The sequence below is a fragment of the Rhinatrema bivittatum genome, chromosome 2, assembly GCF_901001135.1.
Source record: "Rhinatrema bivittatum chromosome 2, aRhiBiv1.1, whole genome shotgun sequence".
Lineage (NCBI taxonomy): Eukaryota > Metazoa > Chordata > Amphibia > Gymnophiona > Rhinatrematidae > Rhinatrema > Rhinatrema bivittatum.
In genome coordinates, this window is record NC_042616.1 from 91,442,849 (window position 1) to 91,462,637 (window position 19,789).

The window sequence follows — 19,789 nt, forward strand, 5'->3', positions numbered from 1 at the left end:
CCTGTGCTAAAAACGGTATTCAGTGGTGATTAAGAATAACTGAAGAACATCACGGTGAACCTGGAAGATGTAATAGGACAAACAGATAAACTATAGAGTAGCAAATCATAGTCCTGGGGGAATTCTGCGCTACTGCGGAGCACAGAATTTGTGCAGAATTGCCCCCCTACACAGAATTGCCAAATTCTGCACAGAAAGTGGCAGAGGAGACCCCGCATGCCATGATCGGAGAGTGCACTGTTCATGGCGAAGATGAAGGTTGCATCTACTGCACATTAAAATCACCTAGAACAACTGTCCAATCAGCCACAGGACTACAAATCGCTTTACCTGAGAAATTTTCTTTTCAAGCCAGTTTTGTAGTATATGCAATTTTTTGCCCTTGCAACTTAATATATGTCGGGATGACACAGCGATTAATGAGAACAAGACTGATTGAACACAAAAGCTGTTTAAAAATAGAAGGCGCCTCTGATGGCACACTTTTTAGAGCAACAACATCGCTTTGAAGATTTAAGATGGACAGTATTAGAATATATTCCCAAACATTGGTTAGAGATAGGATAAAACAATTAAGGCAGCATGAACAGCGCTGGATTTTTCAATTACATATGGTTTCCCCTTACGGGCTGAATTGAGAAATAGAATGGGCTCAGTTTATGTAAATCTCCATGATTTGAATTCAAGTCAGTTTCATCTGTGCACAATCATGAGCTATCTGTTCACTGATTTACGTTAGGAGCATGCGTATAAAAACGAGACTGCGGAGATCACCTCAGTAGGAGGCATCTCCCGCACCACAATGACGTAATGACAATGCTCGCGGATTTGTAAGTGTATACCTGAAGCAGGATAAGGCAAGTTAAATCTCAGAAAAGTGGTTGTGATAATGTTTTGTCCTTTTAGAAAAACCTAAAATGAAACAAAGAACATCCCTCTAGCAATGGAGTGTAAACCCGATATCAGAGAGAGGTTCCTGAGGCAGCTGGGATGCGAAACGTGATCATGTCGAACTGTACTCTTATCAGCTAAAGGAAAGTATCCTGAGCTTACTTCTACTTAAACGAAATAAGATGAATTTAATACTCGCTTGGAAAAATAATATTGCATATTTTTACATAAACAGAAAAACCTTTGAAAAAAATATAAAAAAGAATTTGTTACTGGTGGTGGAAAGACTGATGATTAAAGATGGATCTCATAAGCGGTTTAAGCAAGGAGCAGATAAGCCCAAAAAACCACGGAATGGTATGAAGGTCTAAAAACAACCACATCTGGTATATGAATGATGGGATCTTGCGCTGAAAAATGTAAATTTTGAAAAATTCAATAATTTAATTGTTGATGTGGTACTTTATAATTTGTATTACTTAAAGACTATCATGTAGGAGATCACATGATGCAGTGAGCTCAGCTAGTCTCATGCAGAGGAGCTCCAGGTGCCACCCCTCCTAATAAACAACTTATTGAGCCCTATCGCAACTTTTTCTCAACGACCTGCATGGTATACTACTGCCTAAGAGCCAGGGACAAGCAAAGAAACTCACAGCCAGCATCCAGAAGGTCTAGTCATGACCTCGAAGTTGGTGCGCAAAGGCAAGGAGAAAGAAAAGCCTACTGACGCCAAAATGGTGGAGCGGTGTGAATTTCTGGCAGATCTCCCCTAACATGAGGTGACAGTCACCAGGCTGACTGTGGCAGTAGTGGCTGCTTTAGATCACAAATCTGACAGCATCTCCACACATTTTCAGGAACTTAAAGACTCGATTCAGGACTTCGGCAGGCGTACTGAGATGGCAGAAGGCCACATTTCGGTGGTTGAAGATGACACACACGCACTCACCACACTTGTGATACAGCTAGAAGCAAAGCTGAAGGCCGCAGAGGAAAAAACTGAGGACCTTGAGAACCGTTCCCAACGCAATAACTTGAGATTTCTGGGCCTGCCAGAAGACATTGGGGACAGAGAGCTCAGCACAATTCTTGAACAGTGGCTCCCTAAAGCGCTAGATCTGCCAGACCTGCAAGGCACTCTAATTGTAGAACATGCCCACAGGATTGGAATTAAAAAGCAACCGGGGGACCGACCTCACCTTGTAATTGCCAGATTCCTGAACTAAGCACAGAAAACCAGAATTCTCACCGCATATAAGAGACTTAGAGCAATTGCCTACGAGTCATGCAAAATTATGATTTTTCTGGACTTTTCAGCAGTGACTTGGTAAATAAAGGAATACGCTTCGCGCTTTTATAATCCAGCAAAATAAAAAATATGGAAGGATGGAAAAGTTATGCTCTGTAAAACACTGGACCAAGCCCATGAGCTAATACACAATAAAGAGGTGGCATCCTCAACCATAATCGCTAATTGGTCTGCTTTCACTTTGGTTGATCTTTCCACAATAGCTTGCATTCTTCAAAAAACAAAAACTCTTTTTCTCCGTTCAACCCATGTCCAGGCCACCTGTTAAAAGCCCTAAATAGTCTTGCTTGTCCTTTTATATGTCAATTAATCAACCAATCGCTTGACTCAGGTATATTTCCAGATGCCCTTAAACTTCAATTCTTCCAGTTAAAAAAAAACCAAAAAACACTAGGTTCATTTGATCTCAATAATTTATGTCCTCTTGTTTCCCTCACTTCCTTTGCAAAAATAATTGAATCAGTAGTTTTACATCAGCTTCCCGACTACATGTCAGACAATACTATTCTTCACCGAAACCACTTTAAAAAGGGCCATATTACAGAAACCCTTCTACTATCTTCCTTTGATAATATACTGCGTGGATTTAACTCTAACACAGATTATATTTTGGTGTTACTATACATGTCTGCCGTGTTTGATACATTAGACAGTCAAATTCTACTTTCTGGTTTACATTCAGCTAGCCTTGCTGATACTTCCTACTTACTCAACTGCCCACAACAAATCAACATAGGTTCTTATTTTTATGAATGGTATTCCATTTCCTCTGGCGTTCCTCAAGTGTCATTTCTTTCTGCCATTTTATTTAACATTTATCTGTTACCCCTTTGCCACCTGCTTGATAGTCTTAGAATTCAATTTAAGATCTTTGCAGATGCCATTCAATTTTTCATCCCCTACAGTTCTTCTTGGTCAAACACCTTATCCTCCATAAGCCTCTATATCAAAACCATCAACATCCGTTAACCGACAACAGTCAAACTCAATACATCAAAAACTTAAATTCTTCATTTATCCACAATTTCTCACTCTACATGCAGTCCCCCCTCCATATTTGACTGTTGATATTTCTATCCCTATAATATCTAAAGCTCAAATTCTTGGGGTATTCCTTGATTCCGACTTATCCATGTCACATCACAAAGCGACAGTAGTAAAGAATTCTCTCTTCAAACTTCAGATGTTAATACATCTGCGCCCTCTACTTTTCCCTGAAGACTTTCATACTGTGTTGCAATCCTTAATATTTACTGGACTAGACTATTGTAATGCCCTCTATCTTGGCCTCCCTGACTACACCCTCCGACCCCTGCAATTGATTCAAAATACTGCTGCCCATATCCTAACAGGCACTTCCAAGAAAGATCATATTTCTCTAGTTCTGTTTTCCTTGCACTGGCTCCCAGCTAGGTTCAGAGTCCAACATAAAATTTGATCCATTATACACAATCTCATACATAATCACTCCTCCATATGGATGTGTTTTCATCACGTATACCAACCAGACACCTGCAGTCCTTAAATAAATACCAGCTTGAAGTCCCTTCAAACCATCTTGCCAGACTTAGCATAACTAAGAAATGAGCTTTTTCAATCGTAGGTCCATTACTCTGGAATTCCATCCCAGATTCTCTAAGGCAAATTACCAATCCGAAAGACTTTTAAAAAAAATGTTGAAAACCCATCTGTTTTCTACTGCTTTTGGCTTGTTGCCCACCTTATAAATTCAGTTTCCAAGTCTTTGCATGAACACAGGCTTTACTGTCATTGTTTTGTATTTTCACTCCTTTCCTTTGGAAACCTTTTAGATGTTTTATGTTTATTATTATGAATGTTTTTACTTGTAAGCCATTTTGGCCAACTCTACCATCCACCTGGCCAAAATAAGATAGACGATAAAATGTTAAGAGAAATAAGGGAAGCTAACCAATCTGGCAATGCAATAATAATGGGAGATTTCAATTGCCCCAATATTGACTGGGTAACATCATGACATGCTAGAGAGGTAAAATTTCTGGATGAAATAAATGACTGCTTCATGGAACAATTGGTTCAGGATTCAAGAACAGATGGAGCTATTTTAGATCTAATTCTTATCAGAATGCAGGATTTAGTGAGAGAGGTAACATGATGGGGTCACTTAGCAATAGTGATAACAATCAAATTTGAATTACTGACTGATAGAGAGAAAAATAAATCTACCGCTCTAGCACTAAATTTTCAAAAGGGAGAATTTGATAAAATGAGGAGGATATTAGAAAAAACTGAAAGGTCCAGCTACAAAGATTGAGAGAATAGCAGGTGTGGACATTGTTTAAAAATACCATCTTAGAAGCGAAGTCCAAATGTACTCTATGCATTAAGTAAGGTGGAAGGAAGGCAAAATGACTGCCAGGTTGGTTAAAAGGCAAAGTGAAAGAGGATATTTTAGGCAAAAACACTTCCTTCAAAAAAACTGTAAGAAGAATCCATGGGAAGAAAATAGGAAAAAGCATAAAGATTGGTAAGTTAAGATGATAACTTTCAAACAGCCACACAGGCGCACATGTAAGTGCATATGCTGACTCACACAAATGCACATCGCCATTTTATAACATATGCACATATTTGAGCGCATGGTATAAAATAGGCTGTAAGCGCATACATGTGCATACAATTTTATATGGGCGCGCTCATGTGTGTGTAAATGCTGCCTCTACCATGTAAAGTGTTTTGTTTTTTTTTAAAGAGATATGCGTGCCGATGCAATTACCAATTTCCCCAGTTTGTTGCCAGTTAGGAAGACCTATCCTTTACCTTTACGAATGCCCCCTAGCTACATATCTTTCCTTTTACCCTGCTAGCTACAAACCCTTAAAACCCTGCTAATTAGCCTAGATTTTTTTAGTTTACAACTTATAAGCCATCCAAGTTATACGGTAGAGGACCACAGACCACGCCCCGCCCTTTTAAGAAAACATTTTTGTGCATGTACCAGGAGATACATGCGCACTTGCACACTTTTTAAAATCCGCATGCTGTGCGCGGGCATAATTTCTGCACATATCTCCCAGCTTTGGCGCATGAAGGGCTTTTAAGATTCACCTTTAAATGTAGAGCACTGGAAGGCTAAAAGAGAATTTGAAAAGAAGCTGGCCTTAAGATTCAAAAACTCATAATAAAAACTTTTTAAAATACTGTTTATCCAAGGCAGGAAGCCTGCGAGGGAGTCTGTTGGACTGTTAGATGATCAAAGAGTTAAAAAGAAAAGACTAAATAAATTCTTTGCTTTGATGTTTACCAATGAAAATATTGGGGATATGCCTATTCCAGAAATGGTTTTCAAGGGTTATGATTCAGATGAACTGAAACAAATCATGATGAACCTAGAAGACTAACAAATTGAAGAGTGACAAATCACCCTGGACCAGATGGTATACACTCCAGGGTTCCAAAAGAAGTAAAAAATTAAATTTCAGATTTATTCCCAGTAATTTGTAGGGTTGCACATTCATTTCATGTTAAGCGGGTACATTTTCCATTGTACAAGCACGGACACTTATGCACAATCTAGAGATACCCGCATACTGTGAAACGAATGACCAACAAATGCCCATCCTTAGTAATTTGTAACATTTTTCATTGTACCTGAAGACTGGAAGTTAGCCTACATAACCCTGATATTTAAAAAGAACTCCAGAGGTAATCTGGCAAACTATATACCGGTGAGCATGACTTCAGTACTGGGAAAATTTGTGGAAACTATTCTAAAGAACAAAATCAGAGAACATATAAACATTCATGGTTTAATGGAACACAGCCAACATAGATTTACTTTAAGAGAAGGCTGGCCTCACCAATCTGCTACATTTATTTTTTTTTAAGATTTAATAAACTTGTGGATAAAGGTGAGCTGGTAGTTGGAGTATATTTGGGATTTCAGAAGGCATTTGACAAAGTCCCCCTTGAGAAGCTTCTAAGAAAATTAAAAAGTCATGGGATAGGACGCAATGAGAAATTACTACTTACCTGATAATTTGCTTTACTTTAGGGCAGTCAGATGAATCCAGAACAAGTGGGTTATGCACCTCTACCAGCAGATGGAGACTGAGCAAACTGACATCACAGTATATATACCCCTGCAGTGACATCAGTCTGCCAGTATTCTCTTCAAAAGCAACTGTGGACAAACTAGCAAAAAACTTGATTAAAAACAGATAACCATTTCAATACTCGGCCAATAGGCAACACTAAGCTCAGATAAGAATGTAGTAACATTAATCTAGGGACTGGACTGACACCAGTAATCCCTGTAACATGTAGACACACAGAAGGACCATACTATAAACCTTTGGCAGCCAAGGGAGGGAAGCAAGATTAATCTGACTGTCCTAAAGAAAAGGAAATTATCAGGTAAATAGTAATTTCTCATTTCTTAGCATCCTGTTAGATGAATCCAGAACAAGTGGGATATACCCAAGCTACTCCTGAATAGGGTGGGAGGCTGCCCGCAGTCCAGTCAAAACCACATTGCAAAGGCCACATCCTCCCAAGCTTGCACATCTAGACGATAAAACCTGGAAAAGGTGTGTAAGGAGGACCACGTTGCCGTTTGGCAAATGCCAATGGGAGACCGCAATCTAACTTCTGCCCATGACATTGCCTGAGCCCTAGTGGAATGAGCACTAATCTGACTAGGCAACGGCTTGCTAGCATCAACATATGCTGCCGTGACTACCTCCTAAATCCAACAGGCTATTGTAGCCCACGAGACCAGTTCTCCTTGTTTAGTACTGCTGTGAAGAACAAACAGACAATCTGTTTTCTGCAAAGTCTCAATAACCTGCAGGTACCAGATATAACCCTTGGATGTCAAGAGACATAACAGACAATACTTTTCTACATGTCACTCTCTATCCAGAGACGGCAAGGAGATGGACTGATTCAAGCGAAATTCAGTGACCACCTTCGGTAAAAAAAGAAGGAACAGTATGTAGCTGTATTGCCTTTGGAGTCACTCGGAGGAAAGGCTCTTGGCAAGACAAGGCAAGCAGGTCAGAAACTCTCCTCGAAGAACAAGAAATATAATCAATGCAAATATAATCAATGCTTCTTTTGCTCAAGGTTTATTTCCAGATAACCTCAAGAAAACATCAGTCTTGCCTATCCCAAAAAAGAAAAACCATGATCATTTAGATTTAACAAATTACTGCCCAGTTGCCACTCTAACTTCAATAGCAAAAATTATAGAATCAGCTGCATTACATCAAATCTCTCAATATATTGAAGACAATAACATCTTGCATAATAATCAACATGGCTTTAGAAAAGGCCACAGTATGGAATCATTACTTATTTCTTCATTCGACACAATAATCAGGGGATTTGATTCAAACACAAACTATATTTTAGTTTTACTTGATATATCAGCAGTCTTCGATACACTCAATCATGACATTCTCCTAGCTAATCTTCACCAAATTGGTATAAAAGACTCAGCTTTACAATGGTTTTCTTCTTTTATTTCAAACCGACTGCAAAGAATCACTATGGGCAAACATAAATCATATTGGTACACAACTAAAACAGGTGTGCCCCAAGGTTCAGCTCTTTCCGCTTTACTGTTTAACATCTACCTCTTGCTGCTCTGTCGCCTTTTAGCTGGACTAAGTTTAAACTTCAAAATTTATGCAGTTGACATCCAATTCATAGTTCCATTTACTGATTCCTGGTCAAAAACATTTTTTTTACATCTTTATTTAACAACAATAAAAACATGGCTATCACACAACAGATTAAAATTAAATACTAATAAAACAGAATTGATTTATTTATCCACAATTCCCGACTCACATTACAAACCTCCTCAATTTTTTACATTTGAAAATCAATCCATGCCCATTAAACCGTTCGCTAAGAATTTAGGAATGATTATTGATTCTCGGCTATCATTATCCAAAAACATCTCTGAAGTAGTAAAAAGATCATTTTTCAAGATACATATGTTGAAAAAAAAATAAAACCTCTATTGCTACCAAAAGACTTTTGTTCTGTTACTCAGGCTTTAATATTGTCCACACTAGATTACTGTAATGCTTTATATCTTGGTCTACCTCAAAGTTCATTACAACCACTGCAACTTGTTCAAAACACAACAGCTCGTATGTTATGTAATGCCACACGTAGAGACCATATTACACCAATTCTATATCATTTACATTGGCTTCCTATATCATTTCGTATTTCATATAAAATCTTATCTACAATTCATAATTTAATACACAACCCTAATTCAATATGGTTATGCTCAATGTTAAGATTATATAAACCTAACAGACAACTTAGATCCCTGGATAAATGTATGCTGGAAATTCCAACAATTAAATCTGCAAGTTTAGCATTAACCAGAAAAAGAGCTTTTTCTGTTGCAGGACACTCTGTGGAACTCTATTCCTGAATATATCTAACAGTTAATCGTAATGAGTTTAAAAAAGCATTAAAAATGTATTTATTTACATGCGCATATAATATAATCGAGTGACATTTTCGATTCTGTTGATATCCATTAGTATCTGTTGCAAGGTGATTATAATGTAATGATTATTATGTATGTTAAGATTTTATGTTGATGTATGATGCTATTGTATATGTTTTATTTTTTGTGAACCGCTAAGATGGATAGACTACTACCCCCAGGGCGGTATATAAAACTTTTAAATAAATAAATAAAAAATAAAGAAACACCGTTTTCAAGGTCAGTAACCACAAGGACAGGCTACGCATCGGTCTAAACATAGGACCCACTAAGAAATCCAAGACCAAATTTAGACTTCATAAGGGTACTGGAACACACAAGGGAGGACGAAGATGTTTCACTCCTTTCAGGAAACGGGTCACATCAAGATGAGCCAACAAGGAACCACCATTTGCTTGACCCCTGACACAGGCGAGAGCCATTACTTGTACCTTCAAGGAATTAAGGACCAAACCTTTATTCAAGCCATCCTGCAAAAAATCAAAAATGAACAGAATCTTGGCCAAATGAGGAAGAGTTCCTTGATCCTCACATCAGGACTCAAACACTCGCCAAACTCGCACATAGGCCAAGGGAATGGAGAACTTTCTAGCCCTAAGCAAGGTGGAAATCACTGCCACAGAGTATCAACGTTTCAGCAATCTAGCCCTATGAAGGGCCATATGTAAGAGTAAATTGAGTCAGATCTTCGTGAAGAACAAGACCCTGATTTAGCAGGTTCCTGTGTGCTGGAAGTGGAAGGGGAAAGTTCCCCAGAAGCCACAGCAAATCTGCATACCATGGTTATCTGGGCCAATCCGGAGCAACCAAAAGCAACATCCCTCTCTGGCGCTCGATCCTTCAGATCAATCTGCCCAACATGGGCCAAGGGGGAAAAGGCATACAGCAACTTGCCTTCTGGCCACTCCTGCACTAGGGCATCGATTCCCAATGACTTCAGATTTCTCTTGCGACTGAAGAGTTGTGCATCTTTCGCACTGCGATAAGTCACCAGGAGGTCTAGTAAGGGGGAACCCCGAGCGATGCAGAATCAGCTGACATGCCCATTCTCTTGGGTCCAGACTCTCCCTACTGAGAAAGTTGGCTCTTACATTGTCTTTTCCTGCTATGTGTGAGGCTGAGAACATCTGGAGATGTACTTCTGCCCATGCCATAAGCAGATCTATTTCCTGCAACACTTGCTGGCTCTTGGTTCCTCCCTGCCGATTGATGTAAGCCACAGTGGTTGCATTGTCTGACATTATTCGGAGCAATCGACCCTACAGCCTATCGCTGAACTGCAAACATGCCAACAGGCTTCCAGATGATTGATGCTCCAGAGACTCCTCTGTATTCCAGCACCCTAGAGCTGTCAGCTCCTGATAGTGAGCTCCCAAACCAAGGAGGCTCGCATCTGTTGTCAGTATTAGCCAGTTCGGTGGCGCTAGGGAAACTCCCTTACTTAGATGATCCGCCTGCAACCATCACTGAAGTTGGGAGGAAATTTCCATCAGCAGGAAGAGCAGAATCTAATAGTCCTGAGACTGCGGGTTCCACTAAGACAGCAGGGAGCGCTGAAGAGGACACATATTTGCCCTTGCCCATGGGACCACTTCCAGGATTGCCACCATTAAGCCAAGGAAGTGCAGGTAGGACCATACTGTCAGGCACAGAGTTTTTAACAACAAATGGAGCTGTTTCATCAACTTCTGAATGCGCGCTGCATTCAGAAGTTGATTCCATTTATTTCATTGTGCTTATGCACAATGAAATAAATGGAATAAAGCCCCGTATTTTCTTGAGACTTGGGCACTGGAACCACAGCCTTCAGACTGAACAGCCTTATTAAAGTAACTTCTACTGCCTGCTTCTTCTGTGGTGAGTGGCAGAGAGACACCATGAACACATCCCAAGGAACACTGAGAAACCCCACCAAATATCCTTCTCATATCTCCTCCAGGGCACATTGGTCAGATGTGATCTCAACCCACTTATGATAAAAGAGATAGGTGCCCCCCCCCCCCTATCTCCTGTTCCCAGGGCTGGGTCAGGAAACCTTCATTGGGAGGGTCGGAAGGTTCCACTACCCAAACCCATGCCCCTTTTTGGCAGTTGAGGATGAAAGTACTGAGACATACCAAAAAATCAAGATCTCTGAAGGGTCGTTCCTCTATAAGGATGAAAACGCCTGGATCTTCTAGTACAACCTCTCATGTTAAAGGAGCATGGCATCTGCTTCTTATCCTCTGGCAAATGAGGAATGGAGGATTCGCCCCACTTACTGGCCAATTTTTCCAACTCGCATCCAAATAAAAGCACGCCTTTAAAGGGCAATTTGGTAAAGTTAGCCTTGAAAGATGAATCAGCTGATGAATTTCTCAGCTATAATTGACGCCCAGCTGCTGCAATGGAAGCCACTCCCTCTGGTCGAAGAGTGAACCAAATCACAGCCTGCACCTGCCCAAAAAGCAGCAGCTAGCTCCATAATTGCCCTGGAGTTCACCCCAGAGCCATCAACCTCATAGGAGAGGAGTAAACAAGATTGAGCCTCCAGAGAACAACAAGAAGCGATCTATGGTCATTGCCACTCCATCAAATGCTTGCTTAAGGATAGTCTTAATCCTTCTATCATGAGCATCCTTCAAGGCCGCTCCTCCTTCCACGGGTATAGTGGTCCGCTTGGAGACTGCACACACAAGTGCATCTACCTTTGGAAAACAAACGCTCTCATGCACACTGGATCCAAAGGGTACAGGCCTTCCAAAACCCGACCCCCTTTGAAATTAGCCTCTGGGGCGCCCTACTCAAGATGAATTAATTCTTGAATGGCATCCATCATGGGGGGGGGGGGAGGCTTTATGCATTGAAACCAAAATAGGATTTTTCCTTCACTCAGACTCAGCACCTGCTCTAGGAATTCTGAGCATTTTCAAGGTCTAATAACTCAGAGCTGGCAGCTCATCTTTATGAAAGAACCGTAGCATAGTTCTATACAGTTCTAATTCTGGAGTTATTTCACCATCCTCAAGGGAGTCTGGATCAGTGTCATCATCCATGTGATCCGGAACTACATTGTGAAGTCCTGCTGCCGCACTAGCAGTACTCTAGCACTTAACAGTAGGTCCCAGCAAAGTTCCTACCTGTGACTGTTCTGGGAGTATTAAATAGGGATGAAGACTGCACCTGAAGAAAGGATTGCAATCCCTGGAAAAACTCTTCCCATGAAAAGGTAGAAACATCCAATCTAGGAGGTAATTGATGCATACACATTGAGCTACCATCCCCTGCTGAGGAACCAGTTAGGGGAGTTCCAAAATCAGACACCCCACCTGAGCTGTCTGTACCCTGGCTTATATCCAGCTGGGAGGAACCAGGCTTAGTGATGTCAGAAGATGACAATTCTCCCTGAGTCTCCAAGCAGCGCTGGTACAAGTTAGCGGGCACTTCTGGCTGAGATGCCCAAATATGACAGGCAGTGCAAAGAGAAAGGTGCTTAGGTTTCTTAGGCATGGGTGCCATTATGGCCGACAGTGCGCGTAAGCGGCAACCGGAAGAATGCATCCAGCTGTTTTTTAAAATGTTTTTGGTATGTTCAAAAACACTAGGCATCCAACCTAGGCGTCCAAAAAATTAGCCATCCAACACTTCGGCGTCTCACACCTAGGCATCCCAAAACGAAGTGCAGTAAAACACAATTTAAGTGCACAATGAAACTTGGGCACTCAGGCTAGCGTGCGGCCAATTAAGGCATCTTAGATGCATGGAATACAAGGTTGACTAAGCATCCAAAAACTGGACCCACAACCTGGACATGCAGCTAGACCATAAGCCGAGCAGACAATCCTGTAGAGGGCAGCCTAAAAAAAATGCGCAAAATGCTCTTGCGGCCTACCATGCGGAATGCAGCGAAAAAGCCTCAGAGCGGAGCCTAGCCTACAGAGGTTGATCAACCCGCTGGGCTGCACTTGTCCCTCAACCTCCCATGGAGTGGGATGAACATTGGAATGGTGCACCGAGTATGGAGACCAGAAAAAAGGCAGAAGCCCTACGCCACAAAAGCCTCCTTTCACGACTCTGTAAATTATATATTTTCTTTCTTTTTTTTTTTTTTTTTTTAAACTTACCTGAGCTCAACCTTACCTGACTCAGTACAGAGATGATCTCCGGCTGCAGAGGAAGAAACCGTACTCGGCTTCTTCCACCTGCTGCCTTTTAGCTGTTTATGCAGCTCAGTCCATGCCAGCTGAAAAACTACCTATCGGACCAAGGCACTCATCTGAGGGGCCACAGAAATCACCTCAGGAATTCTCAGCTGGGGGGAGGGATCTTTTGGTGTCACCTCAGTACAGAATGGCAATGTAATATCCTTAATTCTCTTTTTACAAAATGAAGCAATCCCCAGTAGGGAGATGCACATCCACCATCTGCTGGAGACAGAGAATACTGGCAGGTTGTCACTGGAGGGGTATAGATACCGTGATGTCAGTTTGCTCCGTCTCCATCTGCTGGTAGAGGTGCATATCCCACTTGTTCTGGATTCATCTGACTGGATGCTAAGAAATGTACTTTTGTGGATTTCAAACTGGTTAAAAGATCAGCAGAGTAGGATTAAATGGTCAGTTTTCTCAGTGGAGAGAGGTAAACAGCAGAGTGCTTCAGGGATCTGTACTTGGATCAGTGTTTAATATATTTATAAATGATCTGGAAAGTGAGGTGATCAAATTTGCAGAGGACACAAACTTATTCAGAGTTTTTTAAATCCCAAATGGATAGTGATAAATTGCAAGACTGGAAGATTGGGCATCCAAATGGCAGATGAAATTTAATATGGACAAGTGCAAGGTGTTGCATATAGGGAAAAATAATCCATGCTGTAGTTACATGATATTAGTTTCATATTAGGAATAAAATCTAGGCATCATAGTGGACAATACATTGTAATCGCCGGTTCAGTGTCATGCGGCAGTCAAAAAAAAATGTTAGGAATTATTAGGAAGGGAATGGTGAATAAAACGGAAAATGTCATAATGCCTCCATGGTGAGACCGCACCTTGAGTACTGTGTTCATTGCAGGTCAATGCATCTCCATATAGACAGAGATGCACTGGAGAAGATATAGAGAAGGGCAACCAAAATGATAAAGGGTATGGAATGGCTCCTCTAGGAGGGAAGGCCAAAGAGGTTTGGGCAGTTCAGCTTGGAGAAGAGATGACTGAGGGGGAATATGATGGAGGTCTACAAAATCATGAGAGGACTAGTACGGGTAAATGTGAATCAGTTGTTTACTCTTAGATAACAGAAGGACTAAGAGCACTTCATGAAGTCAGCAAATAGCACATTTAAAACAAATCAGAGATAACTAAGATCTAAGTATCAATAATTAAGTTCTGAAATTCATTGCCAGAGCATATGATTAAGGCAATTAGCTTAGCTGGGTTTAAAAAAGTTTGAACAAGTTCCTGGAGAATTCCATAAATTGCTTATTTGTCAAATTTACTTACAGAATAGCCACTGCATATTACCGGCATTAGTAGCATGGGATATATTTAATGTTTGGGTACTTGCCAGGTACTTGTATCCTGGATTGGCCACTGTTGGAAACAGGATGCTGAGCTTGATGGACCCTTGATCTCATCCAGTATGGCAACTTCTTATGTTCTTATGTAAGGCCAGACTTCCCTTTACTAAATCCATGTTGGTTCTGCCCTATTAGTCTAACATCCAGGTAATTTTGTTCTTCAGAACAGTTCTACCATTTTTCCAGCCTTTCTGCTCATATCTACACTGATTTATCAGTCAACACACCAAAATATTCCCAAAATACAAAGCACAGAGTTTTCAGCAACTCTTAACAGAAACTTGAAATCTTTTATTGGGATACTTGGTGCTTCCCCAGTAAAGAGCACCTTAACAATATCAACTTTCCTTTTTTCCTCAACAAAATATTTTCTTAGAATTTTTTTTTACAGTTTTAAAAGTCCAATAATAGATTCACATGTCAAGAGACAGGCAGTTTTAGGTCATAGGGCCTTATTTTCCATTTTATAGATTGCAAACTCGTGCCATAAGGGCCTTGCTTCCTGAAATGGTGGCCAAAAGGAGGCTGCGTATGGTATGTTCTTCTACCACTGGTAGGTGTAATCTGAGCGGGGATTCAAGATGTTGCCACAGCTAAGTCATGGAAGCTTCTACAGTGTTTTTGCCTTTAGAAGCATAAAAGAAGCACTTTTTGGGAGTCACTATTGCTGTGATCCTTCCCCACTCAAGATCAGCAGCAGATTGGACTGCTGTAGAAGGTGGTGGTGGGACCAGATGTCATTCACAGATGTTGTAGGACAGTCCTAACTCCACTCCATGCAACTATGGAGGAGCAAGCTCACAGGAAAGGAAAGCATCAGTCTTGCACAGCAGGAAGTGAACCTGTAGCAAGGACCAGCTGTGCAAGTAATGCATCATCATCTCATTTCGAAGATCAGTGGGTAGGGCTCAGAAGGGCAAGGTTAAGACTGCAGTGGTCATTAATAATTCTATTATCAAAAACATAGATAGTTGTGTGGTTGGTGGTCTTAAAGATCATATAGTGACTTGTCTACAAGGTGTGAAGATAGCAGATCAGTGGGCTACCACTGCCATTGGTCGGCCCCAGTGAAATAGTAAGGGCAAAGGGCCGTCGGCGCCATTTTGATTACTGGCAGCCGACAGACCAAGCCCAGGAGATCGCTCCTGGACCGCTCCTGGACCCCCGCTGGACCACCAGGGAGTTTTGGCAGGTCTTGGGGGGGTCAGGAGGTGGGGGGTTATGGTAAATTAAGTTGGCAGGTCTTGGGAGGGGATCAGGAGGGTGGGGGGGTTGTAGTAAATTAAGTTGGCAGGTCTTGGGGGGGTGTTAATTAATTTAAAGGGTTGGGGTGGGGGGGGGGGTTTGGGGGGGTGGGTTCCCAGAGAAAAATGTTGAGATTACTTACCTGATAATCTCCTTTTCCTTAGTGTATGCAGATGGACTCAAAACAAGTAAGATATAGTGTGCTCGTGCTAGCAGTTGGAGACGGATCTGACGTCAGCACGGGTACATATACCCCCACAGGAAGTGTAGCAATTCAGTAATCTTCCTTGCAAAACCTTTTATGGATATATGTGTGACTGACCGATCGTTTAAATGAACAGGATTACCCTGACCAATTGATGGTAGCTGGAGACCGCCAGTGTACTTCACCGGAAGGCGTCGACACCCGGCAGGGTGGAAGCCCTATATAAGCAAACATGGCTTACCATGAGTCGGCGAATCCCCATGTATACCGGCAGCCGGGCGGGATGCTGAGTCCATCTGCACACACTAAGGAAAAGGAGATTATCAGGTAAGTAATCTCAACATTTCCTAGCGTGTAGCAGATGGACTCAAAACAAGTGGGATGTACAAAAGCTACTCCCGGCCTGGTCGGGAGGCTGCCCGAGGTCCGTTTAGGATTGCCCTCGCAAATGCTGTGTCCTCCCTGGCCTGAACGTCCAGACGGTAGAACCTGGAGAAGGTATGGAGGGAGGACCACGTCGCCGCTTTACATATCTCTGCAGGCGACAGCATCCTAGTTTCTGCCCAAGAGGCTGCTTGCGCTCTGGTAGAATGCGCCTTAACCTGTAGAGGTGGTGGTCTTCCTGCCTCTACATAGGCCGCCTTGATAACTTCTTTGATCCAACGGGCGATGGTTGGCGTGAGGCCGCTTCTCCTTGCTTCTTCCCGCTGTGAAGGACGAACAGATGGTCCGTCTTTCGTACTGCTTCTGACATTTCCAAGTATCTGGCCAGTATTATGCCGATGTCGAGATGACGCAGTATTCGACCTTCTTCTGACTTCAGCAAACCTTCCGTGGTTGGAAAGGATATGGTTTGGTTGAGGTGAAATTGGGAGACTACTTTGGGTAAGAAGGAAGGAACCGTGCGAAGATGGATAGCCTCTGGAGTGATTCTGAGGAATGGATCACGGCAGGACAGTGCTTGTAGCTCTGAGATGCGGCGTGCTGAACATACAGCCAGCAGGAACACCATCTTCAAGGTCAACAAACGGAGAGACAGGCCTCGAAGGGGTCTGAAGGCGGATCCCGCTAGAAATTCCAACACTAGGTTGAGGTTCCACAGGGGCACCGGACACTTCAGTGGCGGGCGAATGTGTTTGACTCCTTTCAGGAAACGTGAAACGTCTGGGTGTGTGGCAATGCTGTTGCCGTCACTCCGGGGACCGTAGCAGGATAGCGCTGCCACTTGAACTTTGATGGAACTGAGGGACAGACCCTTCTGAAGTCCATCTTGCAGGAAATCCAAAATGATAGGGATCTTAGCGGCACGTGGATTGGTGCCGTGAGTTTCGCACCAGGCTTCAAATACTCTCCAGATCCTTATATATGTTAGTGATGTGGAGAACTTGCGTGCTCGGAGGAGGGTATCGATTACCGGCCCCGAGTATCCTCATTTCTTCAATCTAGCCCTCTCAAGGGCCAGACCATAAGAGAGAATTGAGCTGGATCCTCGTGGAGGATGGGACCTTGCCGCAGCAGGTCCCTGTGTGGAGGCAGGAGTAGTGGAGTCCCTGCCAGTAGTCTTCTCATGTCTGCGTACCAGGGTCTTCTTGGCCAGTCCGGTGCCACTAGAAGAACTAGGCCTCTGTGCCGCTGAATCTTGTGTATAATGGCACCCAGCAGGGGCCATGGAGGAAAAGCTTATAGCAGGATCCCCTGAGGCCATGGCTGTACCAGGGCATCGATCCCCTGGGATAGAGGATCCCGCCTGCGGCTGAAATATCTGGGTAGTTGAGCATTGGACCTGTCCGCTAGTAGGTCCATGCCTGGCGTCCCCCACCGATCCACAATCATCTGGAAAGCTGAGGGCGACAGCTGCCATTCCCCTGGATGTAGGCTTTCTCTGCTGAGGAAGTCTGCCGTGGCGTTGTCCTTCCTGGCGATGTGGACGGCGGAGATGTCCTGGAGATTTGCTTCCACCCAAGTCATCAGGGGGGCTATTTCTAAGGATACCTGTTGGCTTCTGGTTCCACCCTGTCGGTTGATGTATGCCACCGTGGTGGCATTGTCTGACATCACTCTGACCGCTCTGTTGCGAAGTCTGTGGGCAAATCACAGGCACGCTAGCCTGACTGCCCGTGCCTCTAGTCGGTTGATGTTCCACCCCGACTCTTCTCTGTTCCACCACCCTTGGGCGGTGAGTTCTTCGCAATGTGCTCCCCATCCGTTCAGGCTGGCATCCGTAGTAAGCAGGGTCCAGTTTGGGGAGGACATTCTTGACCCCCGGCTCATGTGGCCGGGCTGCAACCACCACCGTATCTGATTCCGCACTCTGGCTGGTAGAGGTAGGTGTGTGGTGTAGTTCTGTGATCGTGGGCTCCATCGAGATAGGAGACGGAAATTACTGAATTGCTACACTTCCTGTGGGGGTATATGTACCCGTGCTGACGTCAGATCCATCTCCAACTGCTAGCACGAGCACACTATATCCCACTTGTTTTGAGTCCATCTGCTACACGCTAGGAAATAAAAGTTTTCTGATCTGGGGAGTGGACTGAAATGGCCCTCCCCAGACCTGAAAACAAAATGGGGAGAAAAAAAATGTTATGAACTCCCCTAATTTGCTCCATAAGACGAACAGACTCCAGGGGACAGAGCAGGTTTAGCACAAAAAAAATTTTTTTTTTTTAATTTCCCCCCTCTGAATCCTAGGTACGTCTTATGGTCAGGTGTGTCTTATGGAGCGAAAAATATGGTAGTTAAAAATTCCTTTTTATAGAACACTTATAATCAAAGTTTGCACACAGAAAGGTTAAGTAGCTTTCTTAACAAAGCCATAGATATGATCCAAAAATCAAATTGGGCATCTAGATTTCCAAATCTGTGCTCTAATCAGTTCACTATGTAGTCAATCCATCAAAAATCATCAGTTTTATAACATTTTCTTACCATTTTGGCTGTTTTCAACTGTTGATTCTGGACTATGGCCATCATCAATAAGTGCTTGGACATGGAATGTAATCTTCTCACTTGCATCAACTTCCATTTCATCTAGCCATGTTTAAAGAGAAACAGGCCCATTTATTGTTATTACATTAATCCGTTTTTCTCTGTAAAGAATAAGCTATATGACTCAGTCATATTTTATATTTAACTGGTTTCCTGTCAATACCAAAATAACTGATGGAGCATGCCATGGGTAGACCTAAAAAATATCTATTCACTAGAGGTGTGAGAAGAGGTAGTTCATGAAATACTCTTAACCCTGGATACCATATACATGTAAATAAACAAGGATTTTAAATATTCAGATTACATACATGAAATGGCTGAAAGGCAGAATATACATTTAAAAAAAATAAATTACCTATTCAGTAAACAGTATACCAATAATACAGTGTTGATTTAAATAGATGTATGGTCTTATTTGGTGTTCTAGTAACTAATGTCGGAAAATAGCAACTCATCTCTGTAGTCAAATCCATAAAATATAGATCAAGGAATAAAGTAATTGAAAATGTAACCTGTATTTATAACTATTGTTTCAGCACCCCATTCTCCACACAAGATCAGGGATAGATTATATAACAAGGGTTAGAAAATCCTGGAACAAACTTTCTGAAATTCAGCAACAATCTGTGGCAAATCTGCATAAATTTACATTATTTTTCATGTCAAATAATGTGACACTTTCATTATTTTGAAAAAGTAGATTTACATACATGATGTGTATCTGTATAACATTTTTTTATTGAGCAAACTGTAATATACATAAAACATTAAATGTGGGCAACAGAGGAAAGTCAAGGTACAGAAACAAGCAAAATATTCAGCAATGAATGCAAAATGGAGCCCCTCAGAGTATAACCACTGCCCAGATTTATAGTTTTTATAATGTCCTCTCCACCCCTTCCCCCCACAACACTCAACGCACAAATCAAGGGAAAAAAAGATCATAGAATAGTAAAGAAGAAGAGAGATCATAATATTCCCCATTCAGTAGTCTGAGGAGTTGTCAAATACGGCACAACAGGTTCCCAATATTTCTGAACCATCCGGTTCTTCCTTCTAGTTTTAGCAGAG

The 19,789-nt window shown here is 42.2% G+C and overlaps 1 protein-coding gene across 8 annotated transcripts in view; it reads right to left on the bottom strand.

Moving 5' to 3' along the window:
- Positions 1–19,789, bottom strand: part of KMT2C (lysine methyltransferase 2C) — a 979,844-nt gene that overhangs the window by 642,982 nt on the left and 317,073 nt on the right. For all 8 annotated transcript variants that reach the window (XM_029588444.1, XM_029588443.1, XM_029588442.1 and 5 more), the window contains exon 12: positions 18,656–18,757. In XM_029588444.1, coding sequence (XP_029444304.1) covers positions 18,656–18,757 — 102 coding nt within the window. The remainder of the gene's footprint in view (positions 1–18,655; positions 18,758–19,789) is intronic.